General features: G+C 42.1%; 2 protein-coding genes, 1 non-coding gene and 1 pseudogene across 4 annotated transcripts in view; 3 read left to right on the forward strand and 1 right to left on the reverse strand.

Annotated features, from left to right (window-relative positions):
• Window positions 1-5783: 5783 nt before the first annotated feature.
• Window positions 5784-5856, forward strand: TRNAR-CCU. The gene has a single exon. It is a non-coding gene; the product is annotated as a tRNA-Arg (tRNA).
• A 511-nt stretch (window positions 5857-6367) lies between these two features.
• FMC1 (formation of mitochondrial complex V assembly factor 1 homolog) lies at window positions 6368-9837 on the forward strand. The gene is made up of 2 exons (XM_043463848.1): window positions 6368-6635; window positions 9540-9837. The coding sequence occupies exons 1-2, from the start codon at window positions 6498-6500 to the stop codon at window positions 9741-9743; spliced, it is 342 nt and encodes a 113-aa protein (XP_043319783.1). The 5' UTR covers window positions 6368-6497; the 3' UTR covers window positions 9744-9837.
• A 5521-nt stretch (window positions 9838-15358) lies between these two features.
• LOC122438707 lies at window positions 15359-16368 on the reverse strand (annotated as a pseudogene).
• A 7362-nt stretch (window positions 16369-23730) lies between these two features.
• The window catches only part of LOC122438706 (putative RNA-binding protein Luc7-like 2), a 54736-nt gene continuing 53623 nt past the window's right edge, over window positions 23731-24843 (forward strand). For both annotated transcript variants that reach the window (XM_043463842.1, XM_043463843.1), the window contains exon 1: window positions 23731-24242. Coding sequence is in view for 1 of the 2 variants with exons in the window: in XM_043463843.1 (XP_043319778.1) it covers window positions 24182-24242 (61 nt within the window). In the remaining variant the exon portion in view is untranslated. The remainder of the gene's footprint in view (window positions 24243-24843) is intronic.

The following is a 24843-nucleotide window of genomic DNA, read 5'->3' on the forward strand; positions in this document are numbered from 1 at the left end:
CTATGTTAGAGCAGCAACCTCCACAACCTCCCAATACTCTGAACTGCTGAATGTGAGTGGCAACTTCCCCTGACTCCTGCAGATCCTCTAATAGTGCCATCGGGCATCTCCATGCCCTGCACTCGGCTGCTTTCTGTTTGAAAAGCCTGCAGTGGTTTTTTTTCTGGTTCATCCCTGATGGATACAACTGCCTGACTGATCTTCTGAAAGAAATGAACATATTTAAAGGTTCTCTTTAAGTTAAAAGTAATTTTTTAAAGCTGTAAGTGACTGCGTTTTTAAAAGGAACTCATGCAATGAAGAAATTTGAAAATGGATGTTTAGAAATGTTTATCACTATGTGATCTTGTTGCCCCAAATGTGTTAGACCAAGATTTTCAAAATAATAAAACATACTGTATTACACTGCATTTTCTTTCTTTCTTTTTTTTTTTACACTGCATTTTCAATAAAGTATGTTCATCTTTCTTTACCGAGAGAAATCAGGACTTTTTTTTTTTTACTGTTAATAAATACAATAAAAATGTTTTCAAAATGCTGTTTTTCATTTTAAAAACATTTTATTTCTATTTTGTGCATGTTTTAAATATATACACTACACTGAATCAATAGTACATGTACGTAATTTTAAAATAAATACAAAGACTTATGGGGGAGGCACAAGATTTTTACCACTGTGGGTACACAAAGAAGTTTAGAAATCACTGCCTTGTAACACACGTCTCTAGAATCCCAACTGAGGGAAGCAAGTGCCTACATATGTCTCATCTCAGAATCACCCTCTTTCATCAGTCCTGTCTCTCTCCCACTAAAATTACCCTGATTCCCACGTGCACGGCCAGGTAGCCAGTCACTGGTGTAGTTGCAGAGTTTAGACCTCCAAGGTTGTTCTTCCGTTTCTCTGGGCAGAGAAAACTTGTCCCAGAACTCCTCCTGTACCTCATAGAGCTTCAAGGACAGGATATCGGTGGCCTCACAATGGGTGCGAAATGGGGGTAGGGTCTCTACTTAAAGTGTGGGTACACATACACACATACACACAAGCTAAAGATGCAGTTTCTACACATCATTTTGGGTCTCTGCTCAAATGTCCTTACCTTATCCAGAAGGACCACTCAGAACCTCTAACAGGTCTCAATCCCCTGCCCCTGGCTTTATTTAGTTATTTTTCATAGCACCCCTCACCATTTGACAAATTTTATGTTATGCTTGTTTATTTGCTTATTTTCTGTCTGCCCCTTTCTAGAATGGAAGTTTTCACGAGTAGAGGAAAGGTTGACCTATACTACTTGTGCTTTTGTTTCCCTAGCATCTAGAAGTGCCTGCCTCATAGTAGAAGCTTAATAAAAATTCACTGGATGACAAAGTATTTGCTTTCCCAGCCGCCTCTGACCAGCATGGGAACATGACCCAGGCCGTGTTTATTAGAAGTACTCGGCCCAGAGCTCTGACTCTTAGGTAGTGACTTTGTCCATGCTGGCACAAGTTGGAGCAGAGGAGCCAGCTACAGCCAGGGTCCTGGAGCCACAGCTTTGGTGCCAGTGTCCAGACCCTATGCAGTGTCCTTGTGTCCGCACTGCAAGCTGCAGTGACTGGGCCTGCTGCTGTTTTCACTGGACCACATCTGGAGCAGGCTTTTAGGTGAGGTTCTTGGCTCTGTAGCTTCCAAACCTGGTCTGTAACCTTACCCAGAAGATCTGATTATGATCCCACCTCTTTTTCGTAAAAAATCCCTTTTCTGCTATAAAATTTTTTTTAAGTTTAAAAAATAGGCTTTGGAGTTAAGACTGCCTGAGAGCAAATGCTGACTTTGTCACTGAGCAGTCAGTAAAGCTGACTAAAACTAAACCAGGAAACTGCCTTGAGCTTGTTCCCACATTTCTAAGTAGGTAAAATCAGAGTACTACCTCATAGGGTCCCATGAGACGTTGCTTGTGAAATGCCCTGGGACACAGTGTGCACCCTTGCAACCTTAGATTATATAAGGTCAAATTCGACAGACAGTACTGGTTTTAACTGACTGTTAACACTTTTAATTAAAGAGGCATTGCATTGGCTGATTTGGTTTTCTGTTGACACAGTTGCTCTAAAATTTAGTGGAATTTATTCCCAATCAACAGTCATGTTGTTTTAACGTTTCTTTGGATTGACTAGATTCAGCTGGGCAATTCTCTGCTACATATGACACGAGTTAAGACTATCATAAGTTGTGGGTGCTACTGGATTGGAACATTCAAGATGGCCCACTTCCCTGGTTGGTAATTAGTGCCATCAGTCGAGGGCTCAGGTGGGCCTGTCTCAGGGTTCTTCTATGAGCCCTGTGGTTTTCATAGCATGGTAGCTAGATAAGAAACACACTGTGAAAGCTAACAGTTTTAAAGCCTGGGGTACCATAGAAGTCCCAGAACATTCTACTTATTAGTTAAAGCTGGTCACAAAGCCTGCTCAGATTTACGAGCAGGAATGGTGGGAAGGATGGGTAAAACGCTTCGCCTCTTGTTGTAAAAAACAACATATGTATGAAAGGGGAAACTTGTTAGGAGGCCGTCTTTGGTGACCAGTGGCTACACGGAACTAACATTTTATGATTATCTGTTTACTCTGCTTTTGTTTAAAAATGGAAGAAAAGAGTCCCTTAGCAGTTCAGTAAAAAGGAACTCAGAACTGTCTTATTGCCCCTTACCATAACATACCAACAGTTATTGAAAACCTACTTCCAATTATTCTCCTGCTTTCTCAGAGCTGGCAAACTTGCAACATCTGTGAAAGCTGGATAAACAAATTTCAATTAAGGGGAGAATATCCAAAAGAGATGGGAATACCAGACCACCTGACCTGACTCTTGAGAAATCTATATGCAGGTCAGGAAGCAACAGTTAGAACTGGACATGGAACAACAGACTGGTTCCAAATAGGAAAAGGAGTATGTCAAGGCTGTATATTGTCACCATGCTTATTTAACTTATATGCAGAGTACATCATGAGAAACACTGGGCTAGATCAACCACAAGCTGGAATCGAGATTGCTGGGAGAAGTATCAGTAACCTCATATATTCAGATGACGCCACCCTTATGGCAGAAAGTGAAGAAGAACTAAAGAGCCTCTTGATGAAAGTGAAAGAAGGGAGTGAAAAAGCTGGCTTAATGCTCAACATTCAGAAACTAAGATCATGGCATCCAGTCCCATACTTCAAGCAAATAGATGGGGAAACAGTGGCTGACTTTATTTTTGAGGGGCTCCAAAATCACTGCAGATGGTGACTGCAGCCATGGAATTAAAAGATGCTTACTCCTTGGAAGGAAAGTTATGACCAACCTAGACAGCATATTAAAAAGCAGAGACATTACTTTGCCAACAAAGGTCCATCTGGTCAAGGCTATGGTTTCTCCAGTGGTCATGTATGGATGTGAGAGTTGGACTATAAAGAAAGCTGAGCACTGAAGAATTGATGCTTTTGTACTGTGGTGTTGGAGAAGACTCTTGAGAGTCCCTTGGACTGCAAGGAGATCCAACCAGTCCATCCTAAAGGAGATCAGTCCTGGGTGTTCATTGGAAGGACTTATGTTGAAGCTGAAACTCCAGTACTTTGGCCACCTGATGTGAAGAGCTGACTCATTTGAAAAGACCCTGATGTTGGGAAAGATTGAAGGCAGGAGGAGAAGGGGGCGACAGAGGATGAGATGGTTGGATGGCATCACCAAGTCAATGGACATGAGTTTGGGCAAACTCTGTGAGCTGGTGATGGACAGGGAGGCCTGGCGTGCTGCAGTCCATGGGGTCACAAAGAGTCAGACACAACTAAGCGACTGAACTTAACTGAAGATATTGGCAAAGATCAATTTAGGTAGGGTCCAGTGGTCTTAAGTTTATCTTACTGGCAACGGGGAGCCACTGTGAGATTTTAAGCAAGGGGTAAGCTGGTTTTAGAAAAGGCAGAGGAACCAGGGATCAAATTGCCAACATCCGCTGGATCATCGAAAAACCAAGAGAGTTTCAGAAAAACATCTATTTCTGCTTTATTGACTATGCCAAAGCCTTTGACTGTGTGGATCACAATAAACTGTGGAAAATTTTGAAAGAGATAGGAATACCAGACACCTGACCCACCTCTTGAGAAACCTACATGCCGGTCAGGAAGCAACAGTTAGAACTGGACATGGAACAACAGACTGGTTCCAAATAGGAAAAGGAGTACATCAAGGCTGTATATTGTCACCATGCTTATTTAACTTATATGCAGAGTACATCATGAGAAACACTGAGCTGGAAGAAGCACAAGCTGGAATCGAAATTGCTGGGAGAAATATCAGTAACCTCAGATATGCAGATGACACCACCCTTATGGTAGAAAGTGAAAAGGAACTAAAAAGCCTCTTGATTAAAGAGGAGAGTGAAAAAGTTGGCTTAATGCTCAACATTCAGAAAACTAAGATCATGGCATCCAGTCCCATCACTTCATGGGAAATAGATGGGGAAACAGTGGAAGCAGTGTCAGACTGTATTTTTTAGGGCTCAAAATCAACTGCAGATGGTGACTGCAGCCATGAAATTAAAAGACACTTAGTCCTTGGAAGCAAAGTTTGACCAACCTAGATAGCATATTAAAAAGCAGAGACATTACTTTGCCAACAAAGGTCCATCTGGTCAAGGCTATGTTTCTCCAGTGGTCATGTATGGATGTGAGGTTGGACTGTGAAGAAAGCTGAGCGCCGAAGAATTGATGCTTTTGAACTGTGGTGTTGGAGAAGACTCTTGAGAGTCCCTTGGACTGCAAGGAGATTCAACCAGCCCATCCTAAAGGAGATCAGTCCTGGGTGTTCATTGGAAGGACTGATGCTGAAGCTGAAACTCCAATACTTTGGCCACCTCATGCGAAAAGTTGACTCACTGGAAAAGACCCTGACGCTGGGAGGGATTTGGGGGCAGGAGGAGAAGGGGACGACAGAGGATGAGATGGCTGGATGACATCACCTAGTCGATGGACATATGTTTCAGTAAACTCCGGGAGTTGGTGATGGACAGGGAGGCCTGGCGTGCTGTGATTCATGGGGTCACAGAGTCGGACACGACTGAGCGACTGAACTGAATTGAATGTCGCTGAGACTCAGAAATGAATTGTCCAATTTATGCAACTAGATAAAGAACCAAAATAAACTCCTAGTTGTTTCCAATTAACTAATTCTTAATTAATCAACTAATTCCAATTCCCTGCTGTCCCATGTTTCCCACTGAGCTGGCAAAGGAGAACGCAAGATAAACGTGTCTAACTTGCCCCTTACTCCGCGGAAATGGCCTCAGAGTTTCAACCGGAAACAGAAAATGACCACCACAAACGCCACCTAATGGCAGGATGGAGGGCAAGCTAAGTCCGGAAAGCCACAACGCCGGAAGGGGCCGGCTGTTTCCGGAGAACACCCAAAGCGACAGAAACTCTAGAGGTGAATCTCGAAGAGTCAGCCAGCTTCCCAAGAGGGTTCGGCTCCCCGACGTCGTATGTGCGCCTCTGCGCAGGCGTGGGGGTACCGCGTAGGAAACGTGTACTCAAAACCGTGCGCGTGCCCGTTCACCGTCCGGCGCTTCGGTGCTGTTTTCGAGGGTAAAACCTTTGGAGCTGTAACGCGGGATTTTGTTTCTTGAACTACAATTCCCAGCATGCTTCGTCCCCCATTATTGGTACTAAGTGTGGGTACCTAGGATAGGTTAGAAGGAAATTCTGACATGGTATGACGTACCAGGAAGGAAAAAAATTGAAAGGGTTGTTTGAGCGCGTTATTCACAGAAGCCCCAGTGGCCTAATGGATAAGGCATTGGCCTCCTAAGCCAGGGATTGTGGGTTCGAGTCCCATCTGGGGTGATGAGGTTTTTTTTTTCCCCTTTAAAATCAACTTTTCAATAAAAATTTTGCCTTTTCCCCTTCTTAAACAATTATAGCGAAATATGCTAACTTGATTTTACTTTTTAAAGATGGGAAGTGTATGCGTGGTTTTTCTAAGTTTGGGGCTACAGTTTGCGAGAATCAATAGACTCCCATTTCCTTGTGAGCCGTAATCTCGTTAAGATTTTGGGGAAGCCGATAGGTTGAATTTTGATATTTCCTTTAGAAATAAATAAAATCTCAAAGTTTTCTATTTTAAATTGACACCCACTTGCGATATGCCCTCATTTTCTCCAGTTTCAGCGGTGCTCCGTCAGCGAATGGCGTCTGACGTGACGCAGTCAGGAAACGAACAAGGACCTTCTTTCTCTCCGCCAGGCTTTTTCCAGGCCATTCAGTTACACTCGGCTTTCGTTTGCTTTTCTCTTAACACCTTAGGAAGCCGCTCGGCGTTCGATTAATACTGCTCGGCAGAGAAAGGAAGTGAGACATCCCACTGTCCTGCAGTCGATAGGGGGAGCCTGCAGTCTGGTCCCGACCGTACCATTAAGCGGCGGGCAAGTGGGGTTGATGGAGTAGGAGGGTTGTAGGGTCCCGTAGCCGACTCCGACGACGGGAAAATGGCGGCCTTAGGGTCACCGCTGCGCACTTGGCGAGGCCTTCTACGGGAGTTGCGCTACTTGAACGCGGCCACAGGCCGACCCTATCGCGACACCGCAGCCTATCGGTACCTCGTCAAAGCTTTCCGTGCACATCGGGTACGGAAGCCGTGTCCGGGTGCTCCAGCGTCCCCTTTCCGGGGAGGGAGGAGAGTCGGGTCTGGGCGAGATGGAGCGCGCCTGGCCTTAACCCGCGATTCTGGGGCCCAGGCTTCCTCCAGACAGACCCAGGCCCTAGGCCCTGGTCTAAGACCTAAGCAAGGACTGGCGTGAGAGAGCAGTCGTCCTGGGGTGGAGCCGTCCCTGGAAATTACACTGGCTGTCTGGCCTGTGTGGATGGGAAAGTTAGAGGAAAGTGAAATGGATGAAACAGGGACAAGCAGAAAGATGTTGAGTGTAGGGTTACTAGTCACAGCATCTATCCCACTCGCGCCTTCCCTAGGAGAGCTATTCTGAGGAGTTCTTGATGCGGAATGGGATATTGGGAGCTACTTGGAGAGCATGACTACGCCGCCCCTTTTTGCTGGCTAGTGGTAAAGAATCCGCCTGCTAATTGAAGAGACGCGGGTTCAACTCCTGGGTGGGGAAGAACCCCGGGAGGAGGAAATGGGAGCTCACTCTTACCGGGTCCCAAAGAGTGGGACAGGACTAAGCACGCACGTTGTAGAGCTGAACTAGACAACTCTAATGAGGTGGTACTGTAAGTTACAACATTAGTGTGATATATGACCAAGTAACAATTTTTCCATCTGTAGCAGATAAATATGAACGTCCACCATCCTTGGACAATTCCTTTGTGAATTCTGCACTCCAGCACTCTATTTACCCCGGATAGGCAAGATAGGATGAAAGTTTCTTTTTTCAAATGGGGCAGCTGAGACTCAGGGACAGTTGACCTATACAAGCCCAACTAGATTGAGAGTTACTGATCTGGCTTGGAAAGAAGTTGCAACCTATCTCAGAAGTAAGTTGAATAATTAGCTTGGACATTAGCGAAGGAAGCCTGGCGTCCTCTGAGCAGTGTGGAAAGGGGCGAACCATTATCTTAAACTCTTGATTTTCTGAGCCATGGAAGTTAGAATGCAAAATGTCAGAACTAAAGTTCAACTGAGTTTTGAAAGGTCACAATATTAGGTACTAATAGGAACTTGACTAAAAATGACGAGTAAGATCCACAGGGGTCTTTTTTAAGAAGCTTGCGTTCCACCTGAGGAGCCATTTGACCAAGGACTTAGAATAAACAAGCGCTAAAGGAGTAGAGATGCCTGAAGTCCTGGTATATAGAAGAGGTAGGCTTTACAGGATGGAATTTATTACCCAGGAACTTGAAGAATACTTTAGAGTTAGCAAGTAAATGAGGGTTAGTAAAAGTCCAAGCAGCGGCACGACTGAAAGCCAAGAGGGGAGAGGAACTGACAGTTGAGAGCAGCTAAGGCTTAGGGTGTGGTGGATGAAGTGGAGGAAGATGAGGTAGGCAGGAATTTAAATTTATTGTAAATGTAACAGGAAGTCAGTCTTAAGATTCTTAAGGTGACAAGATTATAGTTTATGCCGTATGGAGGCAACATTATTTACCCTTGAGAGAGGCTTGGAAATGGCTGTGAAAACCCTTGGAAATAAATGTGAACTTCATGCTAAAGATTCTAGAAACAACTCTCTGGAATGCATGAGAGGAATTGGGTATGGTTTCTATTTCCTGCTGGCTCAGAGCTAACTCAGTAATCATCTTTGCCCATTGTCTCTCCTTTCTCTAGGCTGAAGGAATTCAATTAGGGGGAGATCTCCCCTTTCTCCATAGGGAAAATACAGCTTTCTATTTCATTAGATCTCTTGATCTCTGGTGGTTCATTTACTAAGTTATATTACTGACACTTCTCATAATTCAGGCTTAGCTGAATCAAGATTGGTTATGTGCTGTCCTATACTAAGGTGGAATTCCTGTTTCAAATTCTATCAAACTAGACTTAAGAGATGAATGTTACTCATTCATAATGTTAGTGTTGATCTCATAAATTTTTAATTATAAAAGTTAAATTGATTAAAACAGATGAATTCTGTTTTTGAGCAGCATATATTTTCATATATATGATCTGCAGATCTTAAATCAGACATACTAGTTTTCAGATTCCAAACCTAGATATTCCAGTAAAGAAAGGCCAGAGAAAAGCACATGTAGGCAGTGGTGCCCAGAGCTTAATCCACACTCGGTCAGGGCTCTTTGAGTCATTTGAGGTTTTGCGTACATCTCCCTCTCACCTTTCCTGCCCCTTTCCTTCTGTGAAGCCTCAGAACGTAAAACTAGTCAAGGAAAGTCTGTGTGCTAATGTACTTAATATGAAAGTTAATTATGACCAGCTTAAGGTCATCAGAATATAAATTTTTTAGATGAAAACGTAAATTGTGAGAGGGAGTATAATTAAGTAATATGAACATATGATTCTCATATATATAAAACCTTCATTTTGTTACTGGTGAAGACAAAACTATTTTTCAGACAAAATAAGTTTTTAATTTTCATTGAAAGGCATGTGCCATATTAACCAGTCCACAGTCACATAAAATAAAGCAGTCCTTCATTTGTTTGAAGGGTAGAAAGTTCTGTATTTTATTCCTTAGGTGACATTAATGATTAGTGATCTGACTGTAGTTCCCCATCTCTGCATTAACCAACCATGGAATCTCTCTGGGCTTTAGATCCCGCATTCTTTAAATGAGGATGTTGAAACGAGGTAACTTTTTTTTTCCAGTATTAAAATTTGAGGACACTCAATGAAATGCCTCAGTGAAACTCCTCGTAAAATTCTTCAGTTAACAGGTGGCCAAATTACAGATGTATTAAGTATACACAAACATATGTTTGTATCTCCCATGTGCAGTTTACTTTTATTCTAGAGAATGCTTGTTTAATAATGCTGTCTCAATACAGTGGCCCTGTATCAATACAGTGGCCCTGTGTCCGCAGCTGGGCTGTTAATAGACTATCTGACCTTGCTACTTCTCCAGGTCACCAGTGAGAAACTGTGCAGAGCCCAGCATGAGCTTCATTTCCAAGCTGCCACCTATCTCTGCCTGCTACGCAGCATTCGAGAACACGTGGCCCTTCATCAGGAATTTCATGGCAAGGGTGAGCGCTCAGTGGAGGAGTCTGCTGGCTTAGTGGGTCTCAAGTTGCCCCAGCAGCCTGGAGGGAAGGGCTGGGAGCCATGAAAATGGAGAAGTTCCTTGGATGCTGTCTTCATGCAAGAGTTTATTAATTTCTGTCAATATGTATTTATCATTAAATTTTTTTTTTTAAAGTTTAGGGGTTTTCTCTGAAATTTTGTTGACTGAGTGTTTCTCAGGGAGGTTTCATTTTTACTCTCAGTGAATTTACTGAAGTTCTTACACTAGGCTGATTGATGTTCTTGATTTACTTTGAAAACTCTTAGTTATTTTTCAATTTAAAAAGTAATACAGCCTATTGTTAAGGAATTCAAATAGTGTAGACATATAAAATAAAGCCCTCTCATCTTTTCCCTTGTCTCGCCCTCCCCTCTTCCAAACCCATTACCAGTCCTAAAACTGCTGACAGTTGGTGTGCATCCTTCTAGATGTTTCCTGTCCTTAAACAAATAATTACACAGATACACCTTATTTAAAAGTACACAAATAGGATGTTAAGATCCTGGCAGGAAACAGATGGTATGCTCAAACAGGGTTATTGAGGAGAGTTAGTGACGGGATATATATATATATAAGATGTGGTTTGAATTAAGGTGAACAAGATGGGCTACAACAGTGGAGAGCTAGTACCTCCCTAGGCCTGACCCTTAGGTATGAGAACACGGCCACCACTCAAGTACAGGCTGCAGGAAAACCAGGGAGAGGGTGATGGAATTAACACACTGACTTCTCTCCCCTCTGCCTTCTACCCTCCATGTCAAATTGCTCTTCTTCTTGAATTCTTTATGAAGGTGAAGGACTCTACCATGCACTTGGCTGAAAAAGTCAAGAACTTGAGCTTCATTCTGTATTTCTCTTCTCACTCTCCACATCCATCAGTAAGTTTGGAGGGAAAAACAGTTCTGCAAGAACTGTTAGCATCACTATCTCTGTCCTGTTTCAAGCACTGGAAATCATTGGGCTGAACTATTAAACTAGACTCCTAAATGTTTCCTTTGCCTCTAGCATCCTGAATTCCTTAAATAAAAATTCTCTCTGAACTACCAATAATTCTTTACCTGTGCCCCGTTTGTGGTATATGTCAGTTTCTTCTGGTATAATCATAGACATATAACGTCTTTTTCCCTGAACTGTCAGCTCCTTTACAGTAAGGAAGACACCTCATTCATTTTTGTATTTTGTAAAGCGTCTTCCACAGTGACTTACATAGACAGTTATTCAGTGTTTTGAATGCACAGCTCAGTTCTACTCACTAGGAGTAAAACCTAAACAAACACTCATAAAGTACTTCAAAACATCATCTTTTTCTTCTAAGAGATTAACATTAAAACAACAGTATTAAGAGGTCAAACCAAGCATCTATTCAATTGAACAGATCAAAGAAGTAAAAATGTTTAACATCCCATCTCCCCTGCTTTGTTTCATACATGTGTGTGTGCTCTGTCACTTCAGTCGTGTCCGACTCTGTGACCCCATGGACTGTAGCCTGCCAAGCTCCTCTGTTCATGGGATTCCCCAGGCAAGAAGACTGGAGTGGGTTGCTATTTCCTCCTCCAGGGGATCTTCCCTACCCAGGGATTGAAACTGCATCTCTTCCATCTCCTTGCCCTGGTAGGTGGATTCTTTACCACTAGTGCCACTTGGGTATATTATTATCTGAATGTGTTTTACTTTACTAAGATGAAGAAAGCAAAAGGATTAAGATAGACTGATCTTTTGATTGCTTTTGTTAAAATATTAATATACCCAGGTGGCTGTATATAATAATGTTGGGGTTTTTTTTGTTGGTTTTTTTTTTTTTTTTGGCTACATGGCTTGTGGGATCTTAGTTCCCTGACCAGGGGTTGAACCCAACACAGAGCTGTGAAAATGCCAAGTCTTAACCACTGAACTGCCAGGGAATTTCCATAGCATTTTTTAAAGTATGAGATTTGAGGCAGAATTGCATAACAAAGTTGTTGTTTAGTCAGTGAGTCCTGTCCAACTCTTTTTCGACCCCATGGACTGTAACTTACCGGGCTTCTCTCCATGGGGTTTCCCAGGCAAGAATACTGAAGTGGGTAGCCATATCCTTTTCCAGGGGATCTTCTCAACCCAGGAATCAAACTTGTATCTCTTGCTTGTCAGATGGATTCTTTACCACTCAGCCCCAAGCCCTGCATAGCAGGGTAAGAAATACTATGGGTTTGAAATCATACAGTGTACATGCTCAGTCGCTTCAGTTTTGTCCTACTCCTTGTGACCCCATAGACTATCCTGCCAGGTTTCTCTGTCCGAGATTCTTCAGGCAAGAATATTGGAGTGGGTTGCCATGCCCTCCTCCAAGGGATCTTCCTGACCCAGGGGTCAAACCCACATCTTTGGCTCCTGCACTGCAGGCAGATTCTTTACTGCTGAGCCACCGAGGAAGCCTGAAATACAGACATAGGCTTTAATCCCACCTTGATAGTTTACCACCTTTATAATCCCACCTTTATAAGGTGTGTGATCTTGGCTAGGTTAATTGACCTGGACTTGTTCCCTCTTCTGCAGAATGAGTATGCCAACAAGATGGTTGTAACAAATGAAAATAATAGTTACGTAAAACATTTGCATAGTACATAAGTGCTTGACAAAGAAAATCTTGTTTTCATCTTAAACCACTGTACCCTTATTCTTTTATCATGAACCCTTCTCTAAGCCCTGGAGAAGGAAGTGGCAACCTGTTTGGTATTCTTACCTGGGAAATCCCATGGACAGAGGAGCCTAGCGAGCTACAGTCCATGGGGTCAAAAGTCAGACAGAACTTAGCAACTAAACAACAACTTCTCTAAGCCTTATTGCCACCAGTCTTCTGAAATAAATTATTTCCCATGGTTTAAATGATTTGTTTAGGCCATTTCTGTCCATATATAACCAATCTGTACCTCTTATCAGTGGTCTTACCATCCAGAATTAACTAAGCATTAAAAATGGAAGGAATTGATTGTGGAATATGAATTGTATTGGCGATAAACTTTCTATACTTGGAATGTCCTAAAAATAGGGACTTCTGAGGTTTGGGCACCTGTTAGCTCACTATTCTAATTTTTGATGTGGTACATGCTTTATCATATTCCTTCACTTTAGTGTCTCTTGCCTGCTATCCTTTAAGTGCTTCCTCTCACTGAATTTTATTAGTATTTAAATATGCTCAAGGCTGTTCCATCTAAAAGCAACTATAATTGACCCTTGAACAATTTGGAGGATTAGGGGCACTGACCCTCCACACAGAACTCTGAGTATAACTACAGTCGGCCCTCCATGGTTCTGCATCTGTGGATTCAACCAACTACAGATCCGGTAGTACTCGAGTATTTACTCGTGAAAAAAGTCCAGGTATAAGTGGACCAGCACAATTCAAACACCTGTCATTCAAGGCTCAGTTGTAATCGGCTTTATCTCAAATATTTCTTCAGCTGCTATCTTCTAACTTGTTCCTCTCTGCAAACAAATTGAATGTATTCAATGAATTGAATGTATTCAGTGGATTGAATGAGTTTTCATTTTCTACATTAAAATTCTTTTCTTAGTTACTTCTGGCTGTGCTGGGTCCTTGTTGCAGCATGTGGGCTCCTCTAGTTGCGGCGAGTGGGAGCTACTTTAGCTGTCTGTGTGCTTCTCACTGCAGTGGCTTCTCGTTGCAGAGCACAGGTGCTAGGGTGCATGGGCTTTAGTAGTTGTGGCGCTTGGGCTTAGTTGTCTCACAGTATGAGGAATCTTCCTGGACCAGGGATCAAACCTGTGTCCCCTGTGTTGGCAGGCAGATTCTCAACCACTGGACCACCAGCGAAGTCCTCACTTTCTGTATTTTTTAAACTTTAAGTTGTATTGAGGTATAATTTACATATAATAAATATGCAGTTCAACAAATGACGACGAATGCACCTGTGTAATAACCACCCCAGTAAAGCTATGTTTTCACCGCCCCTCAAAGTTCCCCTATGCCCCTTTGCAGACATCCCCCCTTCCCCACACCTGGTCCCAGGCAACCACTGACCTGCTTGTTGTCACAGTAGATTAATTTGGCCTGTTCAAGTATTTAGTACAAATGCAGTCATAATATGTATGTACTGTTTTTAAGTTGGCTTCTTTGGCTCAGCATACAGATTTTGAAGTTAATAATCCATGTTGTCTCATGACATTTTCTACATTTTTCATGGCCATTCATCCTTAATCCACTGCAGTCTGGTTTCTCCCCTACTAGAACTGCCTTGCAAGTTTACAAATGACCTTCATCCACTAAACCCAATGGATCATTCCTTGCTGAGCTCTAAGGAGCATTTGCCACTATTAACCACTCCTTCCTTTTTTCTCTTGGCTTTCGTGGTACATTTTATGTTTTCTTCTCACCCGAGCCATTCGTCTTCAGTGTCCTCTTGTGCATACCCCTTACATGCTGGTGTTTCTTGGGTGCAGACCTAGGTCCTTAACCTCATACTCTGTGTGCTTTCCCTGGTTCATCACCTCCATTCCAAGGCTTTAATTATCAACGAGCTAACTCCGGTCCATGCCCCCCACCCCACTCAAGTTATAAAAACCTGTATGTCCAGTGGCCAGAAACCACCACTTAGATGACTCAAAGGCATCTCAAGTTCAGTGTATCTAAAATGGAACCTCCTCATTCCCCTATAAATCTCTCTGGCATTCCCTAACATTTTTACTCAATCACTCAAGTCAGCAATCTGAGTTATTCTAGACTGCTTCCTTACCTTCACATCCTCAGTTAAATAATCACTAAGTTAGATTCTACCCTCTAAGAATTTTGAACCTCTATTGCTACTACCCTACTGCAGACCTTATGTCTTGCATCTTTTCTCTGAACCTTTGCCCTCCCTAATTGGTCTCACTAAATCCAAATTACGCTCTTCAGTCAATTAATTTCCATAATGTACAGATCTGAACTTGTCTCTCCAGCTTATAACCCTTCAAGCTAAACTTAAGGTCCTCTAGGATCTGGCCCTTGCTAAATCTCTTTATTTTTTTATTTTTTATTCATTTTTTTACAAAAAGTAAATTATTAAGTTACCACTTCAGTCCTTACATTGATGTGTTTACAAAAATATCAGTTTGAAATACATTATCAAAAGTGAATACACACAATAAATAGAAAATAAAGATGCATGGTGCTGCAGACACATCAACCAACTTATCTTGATCTATTGCCCACTGCTGTAGACAAAATTTGACACAGGTTCAGCATTACTGACACAGCAGTCAAAGTATCAGGGAGAGGGTTGCAAACTATGAGAAAAGTAGCTTAAAATTCTGGCCCAAAAAAAAAAAAAATTCTGGACCAAAAAAAACTCTCTGGACCACTCACCAAAAACTAAAAATAAAAAATAATTGTTTATCTGGAAGCTAACCTTAGTATAATACTGAATTATCTACTACTGTCCATAGGAACAATTTGAAAATAAGAAAAGTGCCGGGGAACCTTCATTAAGTAAAAGTTTTTACTTTAAACATCTGATGATTACTCAAATATCCTAAGCCATGAGGCAGGCCCTAAGACAGTAAGTTATAGTCTGAAATTAATAACTTAAATGTGATACGGTTAATATAGTACACACTGCGTGAGTATTTCAACCACCCTCTTTCAGGTGAGGTGATAATTAAAAGGTTTAAATTTACAGTTTCAATTTCTGCTCAAAAGAGTGATATCAGTATTCCAGCAACAGTGATGATATCCTATTATTGTAAATATGCTAATAGACATACTAGTCTGAATTATACTTGATTGAATTCTATGTACATGTTCCATATTCCAAGTGCAAATTTTCAACGGTATGGGTTTATAATAAAAGCTGGGTTTGACAAATGCTTTCTGACTTCTGAAAGCAAATGATGAAAGCACTTCCTAAAAGTGAATAAACTAGATACAAGTAGGTGACCATTTCCTTTTTTCTTTACGTGTGATGAACTTCACGAAGCATCAATTCCCGAGGTATGTTTGTTTCTGGACCATACAGCTTACACGCTCTTCTTTCAAAGGCAGTCACCATCTGCTTTACAACTTCATCGAAAAACAATGTGGCAAGCTGAGAGTGTAGAAGTGAGTGAAATTCAAAAGAAATTGAAAAATCCAAAGTACAAGTTCTTGGGTAGCCCGGAAGACCTGGGCTAAAATGCCAGTCTCCAAATGATTGAGGAGCTTCCCTTCAGTACAGGATGCCTTCAGCTGTACTGAAATGTGGTGAAATGTGGTTTCACCAAGGTTACTACTGATGTATAGTGCTCCAATACAGATGGAAACCCAATTTCTAATCGTGTTTTGCAGTATCCAGATCTCCTTGATATTATATCTGATTTTTTACAAGGAATAAAATGCTTATAATCCTCCATTCCAAATACTACATCATACATTTCCTGCATAGAATAGCCTATAATTCTCCTTTCTGAATATTCTTTTATTAATGGTGCAGCAATTTTGAAGAGGGTTCTTGCATGTATCTTCTTAGGCAAAACTGAGGTATGTAGTGGAAGAGTTCTGCTCATCAGTATACCACAGGAAGCTAAATAACTGACGTTCCTCGCAGGCACCCGAGCTGGAGCCGGGGCTCTGGCGGCTGCCGCCAACTTCGGATGGCATCCCAAGACCACCTTTTTAAGGGCTCTTTGACCTGTCTGAGCTGCCATGATCATCTTATTGAAGCTGGTCGCCAGTAAGCCCAATAAATCTCTTTAGCTTCATCTCTCCCCTCTTTACATCTGACAGTCTAGCCATATAGAAATTCATTCAGTTCTAGAAGCCATGACTCTCTTTCAACATTCTATTGTTCCATATGCATGGAAAGCTTTCTCCCAACTATCCCCCACTTCTCAGGCTAATTCCTATTCACTCTTTAGCTCTCAAGTTAAATTTTGCTTTCTTTTTTTCTTCTTCCTTCAACAAGGTTTTTATTTTTTTGCACGTGCTGTGTGCCAACCAGGGCTTGAACCCTGGGCAATAGCATTGAAAGCGACAAGTACTAACTACTGGACCGCTAAGGAATTCCCTCAACAAGCATTTAAAAATGCCTATTATGGGGCTGACTGTGGCTTTGATATCTTCTTTTCACTCTTTAAAACTTCTGTCTTTAATAGACCAATCAAGTAGCTCACTCAGTTCAGGTTTGGTTCTTGCTATTTCAGTCAGTTCAGTTGCTCAGTAGTGTCCAACTCTTTGAGATCCCGTGGACTGCAGCACACCAGGCCTTCCTGTCCATCACCAGTTCCCAGAGTTTACTCAAACTCATGTCCAATGAATTGGTGATGCCATCCAACCATCTCATCCTCTGCCACCCCCTTCTCCTCCCACCTTCAATCTTTCTCAGCATTAGGGTCTTTTCAAGTGAGTCATTCTTCGCATCAGGTGGCCAAAGTATTGGAGTTTCAGCTTCAACATCAGTCCTTCCAGTGAATATTCAGGACTGATTTCCTTTAGGATGGACCGGGTGGATCTCCTTGCAGTCCAAGGGACTCTCAAGAGTCTTCTCCAACACCACAGTTCAGAAAGCATCAATTCTTTGGCGCTCAGCTTTATAGTCCTACTCTCACATCCATACATGACTATTGGAAAAACTATAGCTTTGACTAGACAGACCCTTGTTGGTAAAGTAATGTCTCTAATGTCTTGCTATTTCTCCTTTCCATAAACTTCAAATGTTTATAAATTTTGATTAGACTGTTTCTGTCTGGTTTTGAGTCATTAGTACTTTGCTTGTCCTTTGTATGGATAAATGTTCAAGACACAAATACAAACATAATGATAAGAACAAAAGGTTCTCACTAGGATTATGTGGGGTGGAAAAAAAGCAGCGTAGTTTTGAACTAAAGGCAGGCTAATCCAAGGCACTTTATGTTTGTAAGGTAAATTTTTAATCACTCAACTAAAAAGATATAATTTACACCGATTTTTTTTTTGGTGGGGGGTCATGCTGCATGCAGGATCTTAGCCCAACCAGCAGTCTAACCAGTGCTTCCCTGCAGTGGAAGTACAGACTCTTAACAACTGTATCACAAGGGAATTACCCCAGAATTTGATTTTTTTAACCTGTATTTAAATTAACAGGAACAGTTTATAAAATTTGTTATTAGGTAGGTACTCAAGATGAAAGAATCACTGCAATATTAAATTTTACTATATAGCCTTTATTTACTAGATTAGTTTATAAATTACAATAAAATGAAGAGTTGTCCACTCTGGATGGCTAGCAAAATGTATGCTATTTAGGTTGGTGCAAAAGTAATTGTGGTTTTGGACCATGAATTTTAAATCATTATAACTAGACTCAAACACATCTTTATTAACCAAAATAGGAACCATTACAATCAACATATTTTTGCCAATAAGAAATGTTTGTTTATTCCTGTGGCATAAAAATCCATGCTTCGGGATCCTATGAACTCCTGGAAAACATTTTCTGCCTCCTGCTGGTTGTGGAAGTGTTTTCCCTGCAAAAATTTGTTGAGATGCTTGAAGAAGTGGTAGTTGGTTGGCAAGAGGTCAGGTGAAGGTGGCGGATGAGGCAAAACTTCGTATCCCAATTCGTTCAACTTCTCAAGCATTGGTTGTGCGATGTGCAGTTGGGCATTCTTGTGGAGAAGAACTGGGACCTTTTTGTTGACCAATGCCAGCTGCAGGCATTGCAGTTTCTGGTGCATCTTATCAATTTGCTGAGCATACTTCTCAGGTGTAATGGTGTCCCAGAGATTCAAAAAGCTGCAGTGGATCAGACTGGCAGCAGACCACCAAACAGTGACCATGACCTTTTTTTGGTGCAAGCTTGGCTTTGGGAAGTGCTTTGGAGCTTCTTCTCAGTCCAACCACTGAGCTGGTTGTCATATAAAATCCACTTTTTGTCGCATGTCACAATCTGACCGAGAAATGGTTCGTTGCTGTTGCGCAGTATAAGAGAAGATGATACTTCAAAATGACGTTTTTTTTTTTATTTTCGGTCAGTTCATGAGGCACCTGCTTATCGAGCTTTTTCACCTTTCCAATTTGCTTCAAATGCCAAATGACCATAGAATGGTCGACGCTGAGTTCTTCAGCAACTTCTTGTATAGTTGTAAGAAGTTTAGCTTTGATGATTGCTCTCAGTTGATCGTTATCAACTTCTGATGGCCAACCACTGCACTTCTCATCTTCAAGGCTCTCATCTCCTTTGCAAAACTTCTTAAACCACCACTGCACTGTATGTTCGTCAGCAGTTCCTGGGCCAAATTTGTTGATGTTTCAGAGTTGTCGCTGCTGCTTTATGACCCATTTTGAACTCGAATAAGAAAATTGCTCGAATTTACTTTTTGTCTAACATCATTTCCTAGTCTAAAATAAATATAAAATAAACAGCAAGAAATAAGTCATTAGCAAACAGCAAAGCAAGAAATGTGCATTAAAATGAAGTATAATATAACCACATTTAAGAAAGTATTCCAATATCAAACAGCAAATTTTAACAATGAAAAAATGCAATTATTTTTGCACCAACCTTGTACCTATTCTAATTTTTAATTACCTAGCTGATGGCATGTATAGATTAAGAGTATATACTATTCTTATAAGTTCCTGTTTCCTTATGACAATTTATTCCTAAAGGAATGGATATCATTGCTAGAATGTACACAAAGACATATTCACAGGTTTTGTTTTTTTGGATAAGAGTAATACACAGTTACTAAATTTTAAAAATTAAAAAAGTTTACAAAGAGAACAAACTTCTAATTCTGTTAATGACAGTCTAAGTAATTTACATTAACACTTTGGTTGAACACAGCTAAAAACCATGGATGAAATATTTTATTTCTTAAAATCATTAAAGAGCTACTAAGATAAGTAGGAAAGCAGTAGGCCGACTCTTAGAAGACAAGAAACAAGAAAAGTGCAGCACACAAAGGCATATTTTTGGCCTCAGGGCATTTGCCAATTTAGTAGCAATAGCTTCAGTTTTGAAATTAACCTGCACTTTTCGTGGGATCATAGAGGTTAGGGAGGCAAAAGACAAAGTCTCTGGCCCACCAAGGTGAGCACTCTAAGAAACCCACACTCACTAAACTAGCACTCTGGAGTTCACTCTCAAGGGTGAACTGGAAATAAAAAAGTCCTTGTCAGCCTTTCAGACCAGATTTTTGCCATTTTGGTGTCAAGAGAAATTAAAGCATTGAATTTGTATTATGATGATCCTTGACATGTATTTCAAATTACTATCAGAAAAAAAATAAAAATCCTCTTTGGAGAAAGACAGCATTATATCCTACACATATGTTTTCAAGTACATGTTCAGCAGACAAAGATAATCAGATACATAAGAAAACAAGAACCCAAAAGGGAAATCCAGGAGAAATAACAGACACAGAACCATAGAAAACTTCAGATATTATAATCAGCAAACTCAGATTATAAAACAATTATGATCACTGGGTCAAATAATAGCCAACCTTGGGAATTTAATCAAGGAACCAGAAACCATAAAAAATGACTGAGATTTGAAAAACAACCAAATAAAAATTCTATAACTGAAAAAATAAATAAATCATTTGATAGGTTTAACAGCAGACTAGATACAGCTGAAGGGAGGTTAGTGAACAATAAAATTCATCAGGAAAAAAAGCATCAAGAAGGTAGCTTGGCACAACAAGGTGGAAAATGCAAAGAGAATAAAGAGATATAGAGGAAACAATGAAAACTTGATTTGGAGGTTCAGAAGTTTATGAATGACCGTATTCAAGAATAGCTAAAAATTTTCCTGAAATTGATTAAAAAAAAGATGTTAGTCCACAGTTTCTAAAAGCTCAATGAATCACAAGCAGAATAAAAATAAATCCAAACCCAGATACAGTAAGCTGCAGAAAAATACATGCAAAAAGAACACAATTTGAAAGCAGACAGCCCAGCTTTCTTCAAAGGAATGACAGACTGAGAACTGCCTTCCCAGGAGCAAGAAAGGCAGCAGAATGATAGCGTCTATGTGCCAAAAGAAAATAACTTTCAACCTAGAATATTCATCTAGAATTGAGAAAGGCAAAATAAAGGTCTTTTCAGATCAACAAAAATGGCAGAGTTCTCTACTAGCAAGCCAATACGAAAGCAAACCCTGAGGCAGGTCAGGCAAGTGTCCTGAAAGAGCTAGACAGTAAATATATCAGTCTTCCAGGCCATAGGGTATGGTATCTGCCAACCACTTAACTCTGCTGTTGTAGTCTAAAGAAACTGTAGACAGTAACAAATGAACAGCCTGGCAGTATTCCAATGAACCTAGTCACAAAAATTGGCAATGGCCTGGATTTGATGAGTGAATTGTATATTGCTGACTCCTGTCCTAAAGTTTAAACATCAGACAAAAGGGAAATGATCCCAGGTGGAAAGGCAGAGATTCCAGAAAGAAAGAAAAAGTGGTAAATAAACAAACATTGATATGAAATTTTGTTTTAAAAAGCCATAATGAACTGGGAATTCCCAGGTGGCCCAGTGGTTAAGACTCTACCCTTTCACTGCTGCGGGCCCAGGTTCAGTCCCTAATCGGGGAGCTAAGATCCTGCAAGCTCTGGGGTGCAGCCTAAAAAAGAAAAGAGAAAAAACAAACAAAAAATCTAAACCATATGACTAACACATGCAGTTATCTTGGGAAGAGGTTTAAATGGAGTTAGTTTTCTTGGTTCTCTGTATTATCTCTCTGGGTGAAGTGTAAACGCATTGATTAGACTTTGATACATTAAAAACACCCCTTCTAGAGTAACTGCTAAAAGAATAAAACGACTACAATTTCCAAACTACCAGAAGGGGAAAAAATGAAATGATTAAAAAGCAGACAAGAAACGAGAGAAAATTAAACCTAAAACAGGTGAGACAAACAAGAGCTTTAAACTCAAGGACATATGTAATTACATGAATATAAGTGAGTAAATGCTTCAATTAAAAGGCAGTGAATATCAGATTATTAAAAAAGACAAAAACTATGTTTTCTGAAAATAGGAGATTTATCTAAAATGTGAGCAATCAGAAAGGTAGAAAGTAAGCAAGAGATAAGAACTAAACACTTAAAAAAAAAACAAAAAAAAAACTAAACTCTTCACTAACACAAACCATTTCAATATTTCAGTTTATTTTCCTCTTAAGGATGGCGTGCTGCAGTCCATGGGGTCGTAGAGTTGGACACGACTGAACGACTGAACTCAAGGATACTGTACATGTAATAGTGTTAGTCGTTCAGTCGTGTCCCACTCTGCGACCTCATGCACCACCAGGGACGGCCATATTTAATAGTGCATTTCTCTCACATGTATTAATTTGTAAATTTTTCTTTTACTGTAAATAGTTTCCAAAGGATGATATTCCACGTATTTGGAGTTGTTTGAATTTTCAACTCTCTGAATAACTGGTAGGAAACTATCTTTTCAGTTATTAAACACTGCGATGATTCTGAGATAGACCCAATATGCTTTTTTTTTTTTCATTTATTTTTATTAGTTGGAGGCTAATTACTTTACAATACTGTAGTGGTTTTTGTCATACATTGACATGAATCAGCCATGGATTTACAAGTATTCCCCATCCCCATCCCCCCTCCCACCTCCCTCTCCACCCGATTCCTCTGGGTCTTCCCAGTGCACCAGGCCCGAGCACTTGTCTCATGCATCCAGCCTGGGCTGGTGATCTGTTTCACCCTAGATAATATACGTTTTGATGCTGTTCTCTCGAAACATCCCACCCTCGCCTTCTCCCACAGAATCCAAAATTCTGTTCTGTACATCTGTGTCTCTTTTTCTGTTTTGCATATAGGGTTATCGTTACCATCTTTCTAAATTCCATATATATGCGTTAGTATACTGTATTGGTCTTTAACTTTCTGGCTTACTTCACCAATATGCTTTTAAAGGGATCTTTGGGGACTTCCCTGGCGGTGAGGCCAGTGGTTAATTTTCAGAGCCTTCCCTCCCAAGCTGCACCGGAGGGCCGAATAAAAAGGGTGTAGTGGGGTGCACCTTGAGGCTACAATTGCTATTTCATGTACATTTTTAATTGATCTTGCTAATAAAGTTCAAAGGCAATGTATTTAACATTTTAATGCAACAAAAATTTTCACCATTATTTCCTTTTCAAAGTACCTGTGTCTCGTCTTAAGGAATTATTATTTTACAATAAAGGTTAAAACAAGGCTCCGAGATAGGTATTTTCTGTGAGCTCATTTAGTCCTCACATACGTATAACTTCATCGGAGGTTGAGATTTAATTAAAAAAAGCACTGAAGGTCCCACAGTTAGGAATCCATCCACCTACGTCTGGAACGCAGGGTGATGGCTAAGCTAACCCAACCCACCGGCTTTCTTTTCCATTGTTAAAGCTGATATACCAAAAAGGCCTCATCCTTCAAATTTAGCTATCAAGTAGGAAAAAAAAATTCTCTGCAAGATGACCTCCTTTCCTTTCTTAGAATACTGCTTAATTTTTATAGCTTCTAATTTAGGCTAACAGCTTCCTGCTATATAAGTAACGATGATAAATCCGAATGGGTTGGATGGCCTGCTCCTAGTGTATTAACTTCAGGCGTTATTTCCTGAACCTAACTTAGTCCAGTTGGGCGGCTTAAAGCCTCTCTGCATAGGTTAAGGAAAACGACCCAGCTGTCAGATCTCCAGGGCTTCTTTCGTAGAGAGTCGGGTCACAATGAGAAAAGGGTTGAGTCTACATGATTACAGGCCCCTGGGTCTGTGAAAACGAGTTAATTGGTCAGGTCAAAGAGTATTGTCAGGAATACGCCCATAATAGCTGCTAACGCTGCTAACCTCCGTCGAAATGCCAGATGCGGTTTCTACTTACTTTCGACTCTGGCTAACCCTCTGGCCCACTGGCTAACTTGGGTCTGGCTCGCCAGCACACCGTGCGGCGAAGCCCTAGCGGACCCGCAGCCGGGAGAGCGAGGTTTCGCGCCCGGGGCGGATCCGGTTTGAGGCACCCGAGTCTCGCGAGATCTGGAGGCAGGGGCGGGAGAGGCCGGCGTGCACGCGCCCGAGAGACGTTAGGGTGGAACCCCCGCCCCTTGCGGGGCGGGCGGAGCGAATACAGTTAGACGCCAGTTGGTGGAGGCCCCGCGGGAAACGACCAAGCGCGAGGAGCGTGCGCGCTCACGTCGCGGCGACGGTGGCGGCGAGCGGCGTCAGAACTTGGAGGGGGGGGCTGACGTCTTCTGGCGGGTGGCGGTGTTGGAGACGAGAGCTTGCTTAGCCGGTATTGCTTCCGTCCCAGGAACCGACGGAAAGAGAGGGAACGAGGGTCGCTTTCGGGGGCTGCTGACTTCCACGTACGCGTCGTCGTGAGGAGCCGCAGCCCGGACTCTCCTGCAACCCCTCCGGCTTCCTTTCCGCACGTCTCGAGGCAGCGGCGACAGAGACAAGCGTCTCAGCTCCCCCCACCCCTTCCCCTTGTCCCCCCCGCCCGAAAGGGCCCTTTCTGCGCCCCACCCCCGCCCGCCCGCTACGCCGCCGCCATGTCGGCGCAGGCCCAGATGCGCGCGATGCTGGACCAGTTGATGGGCACCTCCCGGGACGGTAAGTCTCTGCCAGTGCCCTGGGGGTGGGGAAAGGGATGGGGAAGGGGCTCCGCGGGCGCACCTGGGCTTGTGTGTGTGGCTGAGTAAGGGGCTCCCAGATTGGTAACACGAGGTCCCGGCTCCCGTCCCATCCAATGAGGGCTGGGCAGGCGGGCCCGGGGGGCGGCGACCGAGCGGATTGGCGGGAATTGCTGCCAATGGGGTCAGGCGGGGCCTGGAGCCTGAAAGGAGAGTTTGAGCTCTCGAGTGTTGACTTGGCTGGGACGGGAGAGCCCACGTCTCTCATGCGTAGTCGGGCGGCCTGCCTTGTCGCTGGTTAGGTACCTACGGACCGCTAAGGCCTCCGCCCCCTGAACTAATTCCTTAACCCAAAGCTGTGGGATCAGCCCTCGCCGCCGCCCTGCGGAGTATCCAGAGAGAAATGGTCCCCACCCTCCACCCCTTTACCTGGGTCCGGAGAAAATCTTTCCTAGAATCCAGTCCCAGAGATGAAACCACCATTCTTATGGGAAAATCTGACCCAAACCATGGTTTCCTGAAGCGGGTGTGTTTGGCCCATTTTGTGAAAAGAATGTTACGGCCTGTTTTTTTCCGAGAGA

The sequence above is a fragment of the Cervus canadensis genome, chromosome 3, assembly GCF_019320065.1.
Source record: "Cervus canadensis isolate Bull #8, Minnesota chromosome 3, ASM1932006v1, whole genome shotgun sequence".
In the NCBI taxonomy this organism is placed as follows: Eukaryota; Metazoa; Chordata; class Mammalia; order Artiodactyla; family Cervidae; genus Cervus; species Cervus canadensis.